Here is a 19,059-nt window from a genome sequence, read left to right as displayed (position 1 = left end):
AAAAAAATATATATATATAAAACCCTGGACCAAATGTTCCTTCCCAGGAGCACTCCTTTCTTTGTGAAGATTGTGTTTCCGGGCAACTGTATTCACTTGGGCTTGAATAAAACTCTTTTCCTTTCTCTTTAAAATTTTAAGAAAGCTTTGTTCAATCTGCCTGGACCTGACTATATAGTTATTTATTAATGCAGCTGGACTTGGATTTTAGATCCTTACCTAGACAAATCACATATGTCCGAAACAATGAAAATAGTGCAAACTTTTGCACCCAGCAAAACAGCTTTCAACTGGATTATGGAAAGTATTCTGAAAGGCTTTATGGAGGATAGGAACAGTCAGTCACGAGGATGAACAGTTTTACTGAGAGACAGCCGGCTAGCTGTAGCAGCTTCCCAAAGCCGCACTAGGAGAGTGGAGAAAGGGCGGAGCCAGCAGACAAGGACGTAACCAGGCGGGGCTGGTGAGGTGAGCCGAGTTGAGCTGTTTTGTCCCTCTCTGCCCACCATATGGTGAAAAACTCAGACGGAGAAGGTCACAGATATGGCGGCTGTTAGGGTAAGTTTAAAAAAAAACCAAAACCTTCCTTAGTTTCTGGGTGCAGATAGCATTCTAGTAACTATAGAAGGGATCCTCCTAATTTCAAAAGGGAGCCCCACAGCAAGAGGCGGGGTGGAGGTGGGGTTGTGAGAGAACTGACAAGGCCAGGGAATCTTAAACGTTTGCAGCCTCCAAACACCGACCTCTCCCCCTTGGATTTCCTGAGCCTGGGACAGTACTCTCTCCTCCGTCCCCTGCAGTTAACTGTTTATACAGCGGCATCGTGAAAACTGGGGAACGGCTGGGTGAAAAAGGCTGGCTTGGCGACAAGCAGCAGCAGACTTGTGGGTCTTGAACTGAAACAAAGAGTAAAAAATCCTGGGCATTCGACTGGGCGCACAGGGCGGAGTCTCATGACCCTTTGAAAGACTTTGTTCAAACATTTGGAGGTGAAATAGACTAGGATAGAGACATCTCAGAGTTTCTACGCAGTGCGCGGTGTTTGTATTCACTGTTGTTCCTTTCCGGGTTTGAATAATAGGTTACCTAAGTTTCTTTTGAGTTCTGTAATGGGAAAAGATGCCTTTACTTAGAAATCTAAGTACCGGAAGTGACTCAGCTGGCTGCTAGCTGCTGTTCCCTAAGTAGGTTTCAATATTAGTAGTAGACAAATATCTACAGGTGGGTATTTGTAGCGGGTTTTAAGTGTAAAATGCACTGCTTGCAGAAGATACAAATATGAATAATTCAGTTCAGCCAAAGTTTAAGGTGACTCAGTATCCATCTTGATTGACCATTCTTCATTTCAGCATTTCTGATTCTCATCTCATAATTTATCGGAATTATCATAATAGCCTTGTCACTGGACTCGCAGTCTCTAGCCTAGCTCTCGTGGAATCCATTTTCCCTTAACTGCCAGAGTACTGATCGTAAAATGCAAATCTGATTATACCCCTTTCCTACTTAAAAACCTTTATTGGCACTCATCATCTGCCCTCTGGGGTCAGGTCAGACTCCTGTGTCTACAACACCCAACCCTGCCTTGGCTTTTCAGCTTCATCTATTGTTTCCTAGGAAATTTTTTAACGTCTGTACTCCAAGCCTTTACCCCTGCTATTTCTCCGGACCTGATGGGAAACATCCTCATCTAGTTAGTTCCTATTTAAGTCTATTCGTTCATTTAACAGCTATTTGTGTACTGCCTCCTCATATACTAAGCACAAAATGCGTTTTCCAAGATAGTGTTCCCTACTTCCCCAATCTAATATAAATAACTCCTTTTTGTGCTTCCAGAGGACCCTGGGCATACTTTTACCTTAGGACTTATCACATTTCAAATAATAGACTACTTGCCTGTTCTACCCTCTTATAAGCTGCTTGAGGACAGTAATTATGATATTAATTTTTGTATCCCTAGCACAGGTATGACTTACATTAGGTACTCAATAAAAGCTACAGGAATAAATATATGCTAGGCAATGAAGTAGTGTACTCTGATTCAGAGCAAGAAAAGTGCCTTGCCTCAGGAGAAGTACAAAGTGATCTGAGGGTTCAAAAGAGAGAACTCAAACCTGGTTGAGGAGAATAAAGAACGACTTCATGGAGGCGGTGCAGAGACAGAAGGAATAGTCAGTGGTGAAAAGCAAACCAGAATAGAGTGTTGTCACTGAAGCCTAGAGGAGAGAGTTGAACAGTCTTTTGATTTAGCCATTAATAAGTCATTGGAAGCTACCATTTGTTAAGTGCTTACTACAAGATCAGGTACCATGCAAAAGTACTTTACATATGTTATTTCACTTAAATCTCAAGACAACTTTATCTTGTAGTTATTATGATCACCGTTTTACAAACGAAAAACTAAGGTTGAGAGAAGTCAAGTAAATTGCCCCAAATCATAATGCTAATAAGAGCTGAAGTGAGAAAAACCAGTATCAATAAAGTGATAGAGGGAGAACCTAGATTGTAAGGGGTTAAGGAAAGGCTAAGGGGTGGGAAACTGGCCTTAATTTAGCACTTACTTTGGCCAGCTGCTCTACATGTATTATTTCATTTTAGTCCTTTTGATGACCCTAAGAAATGGGGTAGTATCCCCATTTTATTTATGAAAAAACAGGCTTAGAAAAAGTGCTTGCTCCAGGTCATATTGCTGCCAAGTGGCAGAGTCAGGTTCAAATGCAGGTATATTTGGCTCCAAAGTCCATGATCCTTCCATTACTCCTTGCTTCTGAAAGGAAGGGTACATTACTCTTTGGAAAAGTGTGTGGTAAAAGGAAGGAAATAAATCTTGAGATACAGGTAACAAATTCCAGAAAAGGTGTCTTTTCATTTAAAATAGTCATGAGACTGTCAATTATATCTTGATAAAACTGGAAAAACAAAGTCAGGAGGCCTGAGCCGGTTTGGTGACAAGGCAAAATGTGCCAAAAACTAGTATAGAGGTGGGATGCATGGGTGGCTCAGTCGGTGAGGTGTCTGCCTTTGGCCCAGGTCATGATCCCAGGACCCTGGGATCGAGTCCCACATCAGGCTCCTTGCTCAGAGGGGAGCCTGCTTCTCCCTCTGCCTACTGCTCTCCATGCTTGTGCTCTCTCTCTCTCTGATAGATAAGTAAAATCTTAAAACTGATATAGAGGAAAGATAATAATTGTTATCACAGCTAGCTATTAAGTTATTAAACATTTACTGTGCTAGGCATTTTTGCCGAGCATTTTACGTGCATTTTCTCATTTATGCTTCACAGTGGCCCTATGAGTAGGTAGTTATCAGCATTTTACAGGTAAGGAAACTGAAGCTTAGAAAGTTTGAATAACTTGCCCACAGTCACATGGTAGCAAGCAGTAGAGCTGGATCTGAAATTACATGATCTGAGTCCCGATTATGAGGCTTAAGTTTGAGGAAGCATTTGTGAAGCCAAGGTACCAAAAGGGTGATCTGTGTTCATTTTGAAGCCCCAGAGTTTAATAACAAAGTGTAAGATAGAGGGGATCCCAGCAAGTTGGCAGAAAACTCTAAAAAATATTACATAAATCTTGAAATAGAGCTTGTTGAGCAGATATGATAGTGGAACACTGACATGGAATTACCCTCAAGGAATAAGGACTATGTTGATTTTTTCCTCCTGACTTCTTGAATCAGAAAGAATGGCTTGAGGGCTGGCCTTCATTTAAAAGGTTTGGTAGGAGAGGCACCTGGGTTGTGCAGTCGGGTAAACCTCTCTTAGTTTCTGCACAGGCCCTGTCGGGCTCTGTGCCGAGTGCAGAGTCGGCTAAAATTTCTCTCTCTCTCTCTCTCCTTCTGCCCCTCCCCACCTCCCTCTCAAATAAATAAATCTTTAAAAAAAAAGGACTGGGAAGAATATAGTAGTGTTAGACAAACGCCAAGTTTCTTTCATGCCAGAGGTTGAGTGAATTTGAGGAAAATTTGAGTCTCGAAAGAAAATTTATGATAAAATACTTATTATTAAAATGTGGGGGCACCTGGGTGGCTCAATTGGTTAAGCATCTGTCTTTGGCTCAGGTCATGATCTCAGGGTCCTGGGATAGAGCCCTGCATTGGGCTCCCTGCTCAGTGGGGAGTCTGCTTCTCCCTCTCCCTCTGTCCCTCCTCCTGCTCATTCTCTCTCTCTCTCTTAAATAATAAATAAAATCTTTAAAAAAAGAAAAAACTAAATATGGCTACCATTTATTGAGCACTTCCTGTGTGTCTGACACTCTGCCAAGCTGTTGATGCACATCATTTCATTCTTATGAAAGGTTTTCGAATGTAGGTAATTTTATTAGCTCAAAGAACAGGAGTAGAGCAGAAAGAAAATCAAAGGTGTAACAGGAGGTTGTAGTTAGAAAAAAGCTTGTTCAATGTATGATTTTAGCTATTAGCAAGTTCTGGGTAATGGTAAGTTCAGAGTATACTCATGGAGTGGATAGCCACAGTGGAGTGAATATGAAGGTCTATGGAGGTAAGGTAAAAGGGTGAGAGGAGGCTTTTGGGTGGTTTGTCCACAAGCATATTAAAGTCATTCTTAGTTAAAGCAGGATTTAGAGTATAGAAGACTGCTAACCAGGATTCTAACTCTTTGATGTGATGCAGTGACCAGGAGGCAGGTAGATGATAGTGCTAAGAATGAATAGATAGATGGTATGAACTTCAAAGTAGCAGAGTTACTTTTATTTCTTTTATATAAACTTTTTTTTAATTGAAGTATAGCATATATCCAGCAAAGTACACAAGTCATAAACAGCTTGGTAAATTTTCATAAAATGATCATGTTTATTGAATCAGAACCCAAATTAAAAAAAAAAAAAGAGCATTACCAACAGCCCAGAAACCTTTCCTTCTGTTCCTCTACATTGTTATCCTCCACCATAGATTATTTTTGCTTATTTTTGAGCTTCAGATAAATGGAATGGTGCAGTATATACTGTGTTATGTCTGGCTTCTTTCACCCAATATTATGTTTCTGAGATTCAGCCATTATGCATGTAACACTAATTCATTTTTATTACTGTATGACATTTAAGAAGGTGAATGTATCATGATTTATTTATCCATTCTACTCTTGATGAACATTTGAATTATCTTCAGTTTTGAGCTATTACACAAATAATGACCCTGTGAACATTCTTCTGTATGTCTTTTTGGTGCACATAAATGTACATTTCTATTGTGTATACACCTAGGAGTGGGATTGCCAGGTCATAGGGCATGTAGCTTTGGTAGATACTGCCAAATAGTTTTTCAAAGTGGTTATACCAATTTACATTCCATTCAAGAGAGTTCTAGTTGTTCTACTTCCTCACTAATAAGAACAGAGGTTTTTACCTAAGGGTGAAGAAGTAATAGCTTAGAAGTAGCATTGAATATCAGGAAGAAGAAAATTAACCTCCTTTCCCTGAGACACTTTGAATAGCCTCATCTTCAGGATTATAAGGGAAGTAGAGACCTCACAGAACAGTCATGTTTCATTTCAGGCAAGGAGAGGGGAGGGTAGACACAATGCAAGGACTTTCGGAGTTTTGAGGAATAGCAGAAAGTTTGGTCAGTGGAGAGAAAATACAGAGCACTGTAGAAATTAGAATACAGGAGATAATACATGACTGGGATTATATTTTGGGGCTTGGGCCAAGGATGGTGGATATGGAGAGGAACATGGACATCATAGGACTTAAGGTTTTAAAATCCTTGATAATACCAGCTGCATATTCCTTTGTGTCAATTTTAGTCCTTGTCTGTTTCCTTTCCTTGTTTCATGTAAGTTATACCAGAAAATAGAACCTAACAAAGTGAAATTTGTTAAGTTGGAAAGACTGGTGTTTATCATTAGCAAAATCAGTGTTCCTGTTTCCACTTAGCATTGTTGAACATGTTTATTTTCAGTGCAACTTTGAAAGTTAAGCTTTGAAACCCTTAGCCTATTTAACTATGTTTGGTATAGGTTCCAGGATATCACTTTATGCCATAAAGTGAAAGTGATGTGTGCGTTGCCTCCTCCCACACCCACATGACTGACTTCCCTGTAATGCCGTCCTCACAGATGGTGGTTAGGTGTTCTGTGAACGTCATTGAATATGGAAATAAAATATTGCTTGTCATGTATCCTAAGGTTATAGAGAACTATGGCATGTTCAACTTATCTTAAGCAGTGTTTTAATGAAAGGATGCATAGTTTAGCAAGAAGGCCTAGGAAAGTGTCTCACCAGCCAAACAAACCTCAAGAAGAACCATTCAGAATATCATAGCAACTCTGGTAGTTACCAATCTCATGACTGGACTGTTCTGTTTCTGCTAACTCTACATGTTTTATATCAAGACTTTCCTAGAGAAAGGATTTGATTGGGTTGGCTAGACACTAACCACTACAAAGTACCCCTGTTGGGCAGAAATTGCACCTCAGGCCCCTTTATAAGACAGCCTCTAGTTGGCTGCCTTTGGCTCAGGTTCCAATCCCTAGTCTAGTCAGTTTTGGCCAGGGCATCAGTCCTGTAGTTCAAAGCATAGCAACCTATGTTAGGAATCATAGAAGGGAACACTATAATTGTCAGAAGCTCTGAAGCTTCTTAGAAGGGCCAAGGCAATGGACGGATATACTTTTGGGGTTCATGGTCTGTCTGGTATAAATTTACTTTTTTTGAATACTTTCCGGAAGTAAGTAATAAAGTTGTTGAAATATGGTAGAACATTTTTAGAATTGCTATTAAAACCTAACTTATTAACCTCTTGTAATTTAAATTGGGAAATTGGTTTCTCAAGGATAAAAAACAGCAAGATGGTGGAGGGTTTGAATGCTAGGATATGTTGGAATTTTATTTTGAAGGTAGTAGAGAGCCATTGAAATAAATCCAAAATTATTTATGATTTTTAAATTTAATGTAAAATATTACAGTTATCAAAAAGGCATTAATGAACACTGTAAATGTAGGTGAAACCTCCTGTGTATCCCTCCAACTCTGATTGCATTCCCCTTACTTCCTAAACCCCCCATAGCTATTTTCCTGACTTGTATTTAATATTGCTATGTGTGTTTTGAGACTTTTACTCTATATACATGCATTACTAAACTTTATACACTGTTGTTTTGTGTGCTTTTTAGCTTTATATAAATTTTATTTATGCGGTATCTATTCTTCTGCCACGTGTTTTTATCAAGTAGCAGTTTGTGATACATACGTTTTTATGTGTAGCTGTAGTTCATTTATTTTCACGTGCATAGTATTCTATTATTCGAATATAACACATTTATTTCTTCATTCTCTTGATACTGTAGTCACTTTTTTCTATTACAAATAATGCTATTATGAACTATAATATGCAAATCTCCTTGGACCCATGTGAGTTTCCCTGCTATACCATAGACTAGCTGTATGACTTGGGGCAAATCACTTAACCTGTGGAAACCTCAGTTTTCTTATCTGAACCCTTAGGATAAGAATAGTACTTATCCCCTAGAGTTTTATACTAGGAAATACTAAGTAGATAGTATATTATGTGCACAACACTATGCATGGGTTATAGCAGACATCCAATAATTTCTAGCTCCTATTATTCTCAGTGTTTAAAATAATACATTCCCAGCACTTAGTGTAATGCCATTATTTCTCCTGACCTTTAGATCCCAATTTAAGTCACACCTCATTCAGGCCAGTGGATTGATAACTTGTGAGTATCAGTAGTCTCAAGCAAGTAGAATAGAAATTTGTTGTGTTAACATGATCAATTGTTTATTGAAATGAATATTTATACACAGCCTTGTTTCTTCTTAGACTTATTTTGATTTCTTTCAGACTCTTGATGCTTATTCATGATACTTTTAATGATAAATAATTTTGAAAAAGTATAAAATGTAATGTGCTTTTTTGGTTACCATACCCTTTATGTATAAAATGTTCTTTCTCTCTTCATCGTTCAAACCATAAGCCAATAAACAAGAAATTTGAATGGAGAGATTATTGCAGAGATTGTTTAGTCAAAAACTGTCATGTGAAACATAAAATAATTTTTATGACTTAAGAAAGGTTTCTTTAAGAATAACCCTAATTGAGGGCGCCTGGGTGGCTCAGTTGATTAAGCATCAACTCTTGATTTCAGCTCAGGTCATGATCTCAGGGTTGTGGTATTGAGCCCCATATCAGGCTCCGTGCTCAGTAGCGAGTCTGCTGGAGATTCTCTCCCTCTCCCTTTCCCCCTTCCCCTCACACACTCACTTGCTCTCTGTCTCTCAAAGAAATAAATCTTAAAAAAAAAAGGAATAACCCTAATTGAAGGGGGTAAAATTCTAGTAGAGTAGGAATGAGAGTACCATTTCCATTGATCTATGAACCCTAACGGATAAAGAGTGTAATTAAGGCATAATAGAGTCTCAAACCTTTGAATATTGAGATGCTAAAGGCTTTGTAGTTTGTTGCTGTTTTACACCTATAGTTTTTTCACAGGCACTTTATTTTTTTGTCTTTTCAAGTTTTTATTTAAATTACAGTTAGTTAGCATACAGTATAATTTTAGTTTCAGGTGTACAATATAGTGATTCATTACTTCCATACAAGACCTGGTGCTCATCAAAACAACTGCAATCCTTAATCGCCATCATCTGTTTAACCTATCCCCCTACCCACGTCCCCTCTGGTAACCATCAGTTTGTTCTTTGTAGTTAAAAGTTTGTTTTTGATTTGCCTTTCTCTCTCTCTTTTTTTTCCCTTGTGCTCTTTGTTTTGTTTGTTAAAATCCACATATAAGTGAAATCATATGGTATGTGTCTTTTTCTGACTGACTTATTGGTCGCTTAGCATAATACTCTCTAGCTCCACCCATGTCTTTGCAAAGGGCAAGATCTCATTCTTTTTTACGACTGAGTAATATTCCATTACACACACACACACACACACACACACACACACACTTCTTTATCCATCCATTAGTTGATGGACATTTGGGCTGTTTCCTTAATTTGGCTATTGTAGATAATGCTGCTATAAACATTGGGGTGCATGTCTCCCTTTGAATTAGTATTTTTTTATTATGTTCAGTTAGCCAGCATATAGTACATCATAAGTTTTTGATGTAGTGTTCACGATTCATTAGTTGTGTATAACACCCAATGCTCATCACAACATGTATTTTTAGGTAAATCCTTAATAGTATAATTGCTGGATTATAGGATAGTTCTGTTTTTAACTTTTTGAGGCAGCTCCATACTGTTTTCCAGAGCGGCTGCACCAGTTTGGATTCCCACCAACACCGCAAGAAGGTTCCCCTTTGTGAACATCCTCCCCAATATCTGTTGTTTCTTGTGTTGTTGATTTTAGCCATTCTCACTGTTGAGGGGTGATACCTCATTGTAGTTTTGATTTGTATTTCCCTGATGATGAGTGATGTTGAGCATCTTTTCATGTGTCTGTTGACCTTCTGTATATCTTCTTTGGAAAAATGTCTATTCATGCCCATTTTTAATTGGATTATTTGTTTTTTGGTGTTGAGTTTTATAAGTTCGTTATATATTTTGGATGCTAACCCTTTATCAGATATGTTATTTGCAAATATCTTCTCCCATTCCATAGGTGGCCTTTTAGTTTTGTTGATTATTTCCCTTGCTCTGCAGAAGCTTTTTATCTTGATAAAGTCCCAATAGTTTGTTTTTGCTTTTGTTTCCCTTGCCTCAAGAGAATTATCTAGTAGGAAGTTGCTAAGGCTGGTGTCAAAGAGGTTACTACCTATGTTCTCTAGGATTTTGATGGTTTTGTGTCTCACATTTAGATCTTTCATCCATTTTGAATTTATTTTTGTGTATAGTGTGAGAAAGTGGTCCAGTTTCATTCTTTTGCATGTTGCTGTCCAGTTTTCCCAACACCATTTGTTGAAGAGACCGTCTTTTTTTTTCCAATTGGATATTCTTTCCTGCTTTGTCAAAGATTAATTGACCATATAGTGTGGGTTCCTTTCTGGGTTTTCTGGTATGTTCCATTGACTTATGTGTCTATTTTTGTACCAGTACCCTACTGTCTTGATCACTACAGCTTTGTAATATAGCTTGAGGTAAGGAATTGTGATATCTCCAGCTTTGCTTTTCCTTTTCAAGGTTGCTTTGGCTATTCACAGTCTTTTCTGGTTCCACACAAATCTTAGGATTGTTTGTTCTAGCTCTGTGAAAAATCCTGATGATATTTTGAGAAGGGATTTCATTAAATGTGTAGATTGCTTTGGGTAGTATAGACATTTTAACAGTATTTGTTTTTCCAATCCACAGGCATGGCATGTCTTTCCAATACTCTGTTTCCTCTTCGATTTCTTTAATGAATGTTGTATACATGTCTTTCACCTCTTTGGTTAAATTTATTCCTAGGTATTTTACGGTTTTTGGTGCAATTGTAAATGGGATTGATTCCTTGATTTCCCTTTCTGCTGCTTCATTATTGGTGTATAGAAATGCAACAGATCTCTGTACCTTGATTTTGTATCCTGTGACCTTACTGAATTAGTGTATCAGTTCTAGTAGTTTTTTAGTGGAGTCTTTAAGGTTTTCTGTATAGAGTATCATGTCATGCGCAAATACTGAAAGTTTGACTTCTTCCTTGCTGATTTGGATGCTTTTATTTCTTTTTGTTGTCTGATTGCTGTGGCTGGTACTGTGTTAAAAAACAGTGATTAGAGTGGACATCCTTGTCTTGTTCCCAACCTTAGAGGAAAAGCTCTCAGTTTTTCCCTATTGTGGATGATATTAGCTGTGAGTTTTTTGTTTTTTTTTTTTTAATCTATGGCCTTTATTATGTTGTACATTCTTTCTAACCCTAATCTGTTGAGGGTTTTTATCATGAATGTATGTTGTACTTTATCAAATGCTTTTTCTGCATCTGTTGAATGGATTTTATGGTTCTTACCCTCTTTTAGGGGTGTCTTTATCTGGTTTTGGTATCAGGGTAATGCTCGTCTCATAGAAAGAATTTGGAAGTTTTCCTACTTTTTCTGTCTTTTGGAATATTTTGAGAAGAACGGGTATTAACTCTTCTTTACATGTTTGGTAGAATTTGCCTGTGAAGCCATGTGGCCCTGAACTTTTATTTGTTGGGAGATTTTTGATTAGTGATTCTGTTTCTTTGCTGATTATCAGTCTGTTCAAGTTTTCTTTTTCTTACTTTTTCAGTTTTGGTAATTTAAATCTTTCTAGGAATATATTCATTTCTTCCAGATTGTTCAATTTGGTGGTATATAATTTTTCATAATATTCTTTTTATAATTGTTCATATTTCTGTGGTGTTGGTTGTTATTTCTCCTCTTTTAATGGTGGTTTTATTTAAATGGGTCCTTTCTCTTCTGTTTTGTTCAATCTGGCTAAGGGTTTATCAATTTTATTGTTTTTTTTTTTTTTTCCAAAGAACCAGCTCCTGGTTCACTGATCTTTTTTTTTTTTTTTTTTAGTTTCTGTACCATTTTTTTCTGCACGAATCTTCATTATTTTCTTCCTTTTGCTGGCTTTGTTGTTCCTTTAATAGCTCTTTTAGGTATAAGGTTGGTTAGGTTGTGTATTTGAGATTTTTCTTGCTTATTAAGGTAGGCATGTATTGCTCTATATACTTCCCTCTTAGGACTGCTTTTGCTGCATCCCAGAGGTTTTGGACTGTTTAGTTTTCGTTTTCATGTATTTTTTTTTTTTTAATTTCCTTGAATGGATTGACCCATTCATTGTTCAGTAGAATGTTCTTTAACCTCCATGTATTTGTGGTCTTTCCAAATATTTTCTTGTGGTTGGCTTCAAGTTCCATAGCATTGTTGTCAGAAAAGATGCTTGGTATGGATCTCAATCTTTTTGTTATTTGTTGAGGAATGATTTGTGACCTAGTATGTGCTCTATTGTGGAGAGTGTCCCATGTGAACTTGAAAAGAATGTGTATTCTGCTGTTTTAGGATGGAATGTTCTGAACAGTCTGTTAAGTCCATCTAGTCCAGTGTGTCATTCAAAGCTGTTGTTTCCTTGTTGACTTTCTGCCTAGATGATCTGTCCATTGGTGTAAGTGGAGTTTAAAGCCCCCTGCTGTTATTGTGTTATTATCAATGAGTTCCTTTACATTTGTTATTAATTGTTTTATATATTTGGCTGCTCCCTTATTGGGTGCATAAATAATTACAATTGTTAGATCTTCTTGTTGGATTGCCCCCTTTATTATGGTATAGTACTCTTCATCTCTTGTTACAGTCTTCTGTTTAAAGTGTTTAAAGTGTAGTTTTCCTCAGATTGCCAAGGGCTCAAATTGACACTCTTCCCCTCAAATTCCAGCCCCTGTGCTCAAGTTTGTGCACAAAAGTGGGCATAATTATAACAGCAGAATGAAGCAACCCAAACATCTAATTATTTCTGTGGAATATAGAATGGATAAAAGGAGTGTGCTCGGCTGAGAACATCTCCAGCAAGCACATCAAAGAACAGTACATACAGCAGGATTCTGGTTAGTAAAACAAACAAACCAACCAACCAACCTGGGAAGAATAAAACAAGATGAAACCAGAGAGGGAGACAAACCATAAGAGACTTCTTAAGCATAGGAAAGAAACTGAGGCTTGCTGGAGGGGAGGTAGTGGGGGGGATGGGGTAACTGGGTGGTGGGCATGAAGGAGGGCACGTGATGGAATGAGCACTGGGTGTTGTATGCAATTGATGAATCACTGAACTCTACCTCTGAAACTAATAATACACTATATTGTTAATTAATTGAACTTAAAATTAAAAAATATATAGTTTTCCAATATAAGTATTGGTACTCTGGCTTTCATGTAACATCCATTTGCATGATAAATGTTTCTCCCTCCCCTCACTTTCAATGTGCAAGTGACTCTAGGTTTATAATAAATCTCTTGTAGGCAGTATATACTTGGGTCTTGTTTTTGTTTTTGTTTTTTAAAGATTTTATTTACATGCTGAGCATGGAGCCTGACCTGGGGCTTGATCTCACCACACTGAGATCACAACCTAAGTTGAAATCAAGAGTCGGTCACTTAACTGATGGAGCCACCCAGATGCCCCTTGGGTCTTGTTTTTTTATCCATTCTTACACTCTATGTCTTTTGCTTGGAGCATTTAGTCCATTTACATTCAGAGTAATTATTGATAGATATGTATTTAGTGTCATTACTTGTTTTGTCATTGTTTCTGGAGATTTTTCCACTCAGAGTCTCCTTTAATATTTTTTGCAGGGGTGGTTTAGTGGTGAGGAGCTCCTTTAGTTTTTGTTTGTTTGGAAAACTCTTTATCTCCCCTTCTATTTTGAATGATAGCCTTGCTATTTTTCCCATTCAGCACGTTGAATATATCATGCCACTCCCTTCTGACTTGCCACATTGTGTTGAGAAATCTTCAGCTAGCTTAATGAGTCTTCCCTTCTAAGTTAGGTACTTCTTTTGTCTTGCTGGTTTTATGATTTTTTTCTTCATCACTATATTTTGCAAATTTAATCACAGTATGTCCTGGTCTGGGCTTGCTTTTGTTGATTGTGATGGGAGTTCTCAGTGCCTCCTAGATCTGGAAGTTTTCAGCTATTATCCCTCCAAAACTTTTTTCTGCCCCTTTTTCCTCTCTTCTTCTTCTGGGACTCTTACAATACGAATGTTATTAAGTTTGATGGAGTCTTTGAGTTCCATAAGTCTGTTCTCGTGTTCCATAATTCTCTCTCTCTCTTGTTCAGCATCATTATTTTCCATTATTTTGTCTTCTAGGTTACTTATTCATTCCTCTGTTTTTTCCAGCCTGCTGTTCATTGCAACAAGCCTGTGTCCAGTCTCAGTTATTGCATTTTTCATTTTTTTTAATGTTTTCTTTTATGTTGGGTGTAGAGCCCAATGTGGGGCTTGAAATCTTGACCCTGAGATCAAGACTTGAGCTGAAATCAAGAGTTGGATGCTTGCTCAACTGAGCCATTCAGGCACCTCACATTTTTCATTTCTGACTGTTTTTTAATTCTTTTATGTGTGTGGTAAGGGCCTCCCTGATGTCTTCCATTCTCTTCTCAACCTCAGCAAGTATTCTTATGATTGTTACTTTAAGTTCCCATCAGGCATGGTACTTATATTGGTTTGGTTAGATCTCTGGTGGTGACTTTATCTTGTTCTTTCATTTGGGATGAATTCCTCTATCTTGGCATTTTGTCTAAGTCTCTGCCTTCTTCTGTGTTTTAGAAAAGCCCATTATGTTTTCCTGCTCCTGAGAGTAATCGCTTCATGAAGAAGATGTTAGAGTGTCTAAGGCTTCCCACTTCCGGGAGTGTCTCTAGTGTCTCTAATGGCTCCAGTCTCTAGTCTGTGCTGTATGTGTTCTGCTGTTGTGTTTTGGCTCTTCTGTTCTCCAGTCCAGTCATCTGCAGTGGCTTCCCTAGCTTGCATTGGGCAGTGTTTGGTCCTTGGCCAGAATGTGGCAAGTTTTAACTAGGTGACCTGATACTACTACCACTAGAACTGAAGCCCTGCAGAGCTCTCTGGGCTGGACACATGGTATGGGCAGGGGTTTCTGCTGGTCTGGGGAAGGGGCCTGCTGTGCTGGCACCGAGGTAGACTTGACTGAGATGAGAAGGGCAGTACTGCCAGAGTGTAGGGGTATGGGACTTGTAACCAGGTTAAGCAGCCAGTGGAGGTGCTGTACTGTTTGCTACAGGTGGCTCTGTGTTTATGCTGAGGGGCAGATCAGGGAAATGAAGCCAGCCAGCTCCTGTTTCTGTGCAGAGGGGTCTGGGTGCTTGCTGTTTTCCATGAAGCACTGTGAAAAAAGCAAAGAATCTCCCTACTGTGTGTTCCATGCTTTTTTCAGATCAATGTTTCTACACTGTTTGCCTTTGGGTTGTTTACCTGCCTTATCTCCAGGAGCAGGGCAGTGCCCTTTGGGCTGTATTCAAGCCAAATATATTGCCTTTTAAACCCAGGTCTTAGGGAGGTGGTACTGGCAGGGGCCTCTGCTGGTCTCCTGTGGGGAGGGTCTTGTCATGCTGGGACTGAGGAAGGCTGACCCAGAAGGGCAGTCATGCCAGAGCACAGAGGTGTGAGACTTGGTGTAAGCAAGTTAGGCAGCCAGTGTTGGGACTCATCTGTTTTCTGCAGGTGGCTTTTTGGTTATGCTGAGGCGCAGGGGAGGGAAATGGCTCCAGCCAGCTCCTTTGTCCTGGGAGAGGCATCTCTCTGAATGCTGCCTGTTAGGGATGTGCTCCAAGAAGAGTGAATAATCTCCCCAGTGTGTGCCCCAAGCGTTCTCCCTCTCCTCTGCAGCACTCATAGCTCGTTTCTCCCCTTAACCATGTGTCCATACTTCCTACATTCTTCAGTGTGCCTTCTCTCCTTTTAGTTGTGGAATTCATTCTGTCAGTCTTCAGGTAGGTTTCTGGGGTTTTTAGAATGATTCGATAGTTATCTAGTTGCATTTGTGGGACAAGATGAGCCTAGGGTCCTCCTGTTCTATCACCACCGTGTCTCTCAACTAGTATTTCAGTCGTTTAAAGTACACGATTTGATAAGCAATTGTGGAAGGACCAAACTGTATAGGTGCGTTTTTGTAGTTTATTTGTTCTTTAGTACCACTGTATTTTTCAAGGATTTTGTGAGAAAATGCAGGCAGATTTTTAAAATTTTCTATTTCAGTGAATTACCTCCTTTTCATGTAGCAGTATAATGAATAATGGCATAGCTGTTAGACTCTGCTATTCTCTGTAGATTTAATGTTAGTTTATTCTCTTAGAAATGATTCACCCACTCATTATTTTCTGAAGAAAATAAGCACCATGATACATACAAAATTTTGTTAGTGACTCACTGGTGATTAAAACTGTATCTTTGTGTAAGACTTATGTTGCTGTCAGGAAATAGCTCTTAGGCTATGGCTACAAAATGCAGCATTAATGCCCTTTCTTTTTCACTTTTAGTCAGAAAGAAATAAAGTAGTATTTCTGTTAGAGCAGAAGATGAGTTCAGTAGCACTTGGCCATTGTCAGAAACTTTATTACCCCTGGAAAGTAGTACAGGAGACACAAGGGTACATTCCAGAAGTCACTAAAAGGAAATTAAAATATGCTTTCATAGACAAGTATGGCCGGATGGGTCCTGTATGACCCAGAGGAGTGGAACCAGGACCAGTGAAAGTATATGGACATGTATTTCAGTTCAGTCTGTGGAAGAACTTTTTCATAGAGCTGTAAGAAGATGAAATGATCGATCAGTGGAGTTTCCCATTACTGAAGGTGGTCATACATAAACTGGGGGAATTCAAAATGAGAGAAATGGTTGGACCAGAAGACTTTTAAGGTCACTTTGCATTGTGAGATTGAAACTCTAGTACAAAGAAGGTGATATGCCTGAGATACAACCTTGTATTTTGAAACCAGTCTTTCTTTTGCCATTTTATGTTGGATTCAGTAATCATTAGTTTATTCAGGAGCAGTGCTTGATTTTTCAAGCCAATTTATGTTCTTTCCATCTCCTACCTGATACTTCAGAAGAGGCTAAAACTTCATCAGTTATGTAGTTATTCCCCTCTCTTTGTTTACCTCAGGACTATTTGTACATTAGGTCTGTAGATAACAAAAATCACCCAGAAAGAATAGTACTAATACAGTCAGTCACAGTCCTCCCTCCCCTGCTGATGATGCAAGCTATTACCACTTCAGGTCTGCCAAAGGAAGGAAAGGGAGAAAGAAGAAAAAATAGGAAGGTAAAATAAAACTTTAAAATCAATTGGAAAAAAATAAAAGTGTGGAAGAAAGAGATGAAGAGAAGAAAGAGCAACAAATGGGAGCAATTGGAGATGGGTAATCTGCTTTTTCCTTTACCAAGGATGGTAGACTATAACTTCCCTCTCTTCCCCACTCAGGTCTTGTGATCTGAGCCATAAACAGCCATGTGGTGTTGAGATTTTTCTTGTGAACAGCTCCTAAAAGATACCAGCCCCACACTGAAAAGGAAACTCCTTTTCATACATTTCCAACTCCCTCCATTTCTTGAACTTTTGACCTCTACAAAATGAGGCTTTTTAAAAATATATATTTAAGCAGTATAGTATACAGGAATATTTTTCTGTAAAGGATTCCTTAATCAAGGTACTATTCACCATTCTAGCTAAAAATGTATCAATTTAGAAAGTATATTTTAAAACATTTATTTGATATAGTATAATAATCATCACATTAATTTGACCAAGAAATTTTGTCATGGCACATGCAAAGTAGAATGCTGTTTCCAGTAAGAAAGAATCAGGCTTGTTTTGTTGTCCACTCAGATATAATCTTCAGAAGGTTGAAATTTAGTCAAAAAATGTTGTAAGAATACTACCTTCCATTTATTTAGTATAATAGAGTTTATAAAATTTCATTTATTATAAGTTGTATATTATATATGTATTATACATGATTCTTAAAACTTTGAGAATTTTTTTAAGTTCTTTTTTTTAAGATTTTATTTATTTATTTGACAGAGAGAGACATAGCAAGAGAGGGAACACAAGCAGGGGTAGTGGGAGAGGAAGAAGCAGGCTTCCCGCTGAGCAGGGAGCCCAATGCGGGGCTCCATCCCAGTACCCTGGGATCATGACCTGTGAGCTGAAGGCAGATACTTAATGACTGAGCCACCGAGGCGCCCACTATACACCATTTAAAATGGCATTTTTATTTAAAAAAAAAAAAAAGGAGACAAACCCGAAAACAGGCTCTTAACTATAGAGAACTTACCAGAAGGGAGGTGGGTAGGGGGATGTGTGAAATAGGTGAAGGAGATTAAGAGTACACTTATCTTGATGAACACTGAGAAATATATGAAATTGTTGAATCACTATACTGTACACCTGAAACTAATACAACATTGTTTGTTAACTATGCTGGAATTATAATAAAATAAGATAAAATAAAATAATTTTTTAAATAAAAAAATAAAATGACATTTTTGTCCTTTGCAAATCTCTTCTCCCGTTCAATAGGTTACTTTTTTTTTTAAAGATTTTATTTATTTATTTAATTGACACAGAGAGAGAGACAGCGAGAGAGGGAACACAAGCAGGGGGAGGGTCAGAGGGAGAAGCAGGCTTCCCGCTGAGCAGGGAGCCCGATGCAGGGCTCGATCCCAGGACCCTGAGATCATGACCTGAGCTGAAGGCAGTCGCTTAACCAACTGAGCCACCCAGGCGCCCCAATAGGTTACCTTTTTGTTTGTTGATAGTTTACTTCTCCTTGCAAAAGCTATTTATTTTGCTGTACTCCCAGTAAGTTTAAATTTGCTTTTGATTCCCTTGCCTGAGGAGACCTCTAGAAAAAATGTGTCTATGGCCGATGTCAAAGAAATTACTGCTTATGTTTTCTAGGAATTTTATGGTTTCCAGTCTCACATTTAGATCTTTAATCCATTTTATTTTTGTATATGGTGTAAGAAAGTGGTCCATTTTCATTGGTTCACATGTAACTCCCGTTTTCCCAGCACCATTTTTTTTTTAAGATTTTATTTATTTATTTGACAGAGAGAGACATAGCGAGAGCAGGAACACAAGCAGGGGGAGTGGGAGAGGGAGAAGCAGGCTTCCCGCAGAGCAGGGAGCCCGATGTGGGACTCGATCCCAGGACCCTGGGATCATGACCTGAGTCGAAGGCAGACGCTTAACGACTGAGCCACCCAGGTGCCCCCAGCACCATTTGTTGAAGAGACTTATCTTTTTCCCATTGTATATTCTTGCCTCCTTTGTCATAATTCAACTGAACATAAAAGTGTGGGTTTATTTCCAGACTCTCTATTCTGTTCCGATGATCTGTGTCTGTTTTTGTGCCACTAGCATACTGTTTTTGACTACTGCAGCTGTGTAGTATATCTTGAAATCTGGAATTGTGATACCTCCAGCTTTGTACGTTTTCAACATTGCTTTGACTGTTTGAGGTGTTTTGTGGCTCTATACAAATTTTAGGATTATTTGTTTTAGGTTCTGTGAAAAAATGCTTTTAGTATTTTGATAGGGGTTGCATTAAATCTGTAGATAGTTTTGTGTAGCATGGACTTTTTAACAATATTAATTCTCCCAATCCATGAGCATGG

At 38.4% G+C, this 19,059-nt stretch overlaps 1 protein-coding gene across 2 annotated transcripts in view; it reads left to right on the top strand.

Annotated features, from left to right (window-relative positions):
• Positions 1-466: 466 nt before the first annotated feature.
• Positions 467-19,059, top strand: part of APOOL (apolipoprotein O like) — a 122,847-nt gene continuing 104,254 nt past the window's right edge. For both annotated transcript variants that reach the window (XM_028101391.2, XM_028101389.2), the window contains exon 1: positions 467-558. In XM_028101391.2, coding sequence (XP_027957192.1) covers positions 544-558 — 15 coding nt within the window. In that variant the 5' untranslated portion in view covers positions 467-543. The remainder of the gene's footprint in view (positions 559-19,059) is intronic.

This window comes from Eumetopias jubatus, unplaced genomic scaffold (assembly GCF_037043125.1).
Source record: "Eumetopias jubatus isolate StellerSeaLion01/CBP00866 unplaced genomic scaffold, mEumJub1_p1.0 scaffold_11, whole genome shotgun sequence".
Lineage (NCBI taxonomy): Eukaryota > Metazoa > Chordata > Mammalia > Carnivora > Otariidae > Eumetopias > Eumetopias jubatus.
The sequence above is the reverse complement of the archived record's forward strand: the minus strand, read 5'-3'. Positions and strand labels throughout refer to the sequence as shown.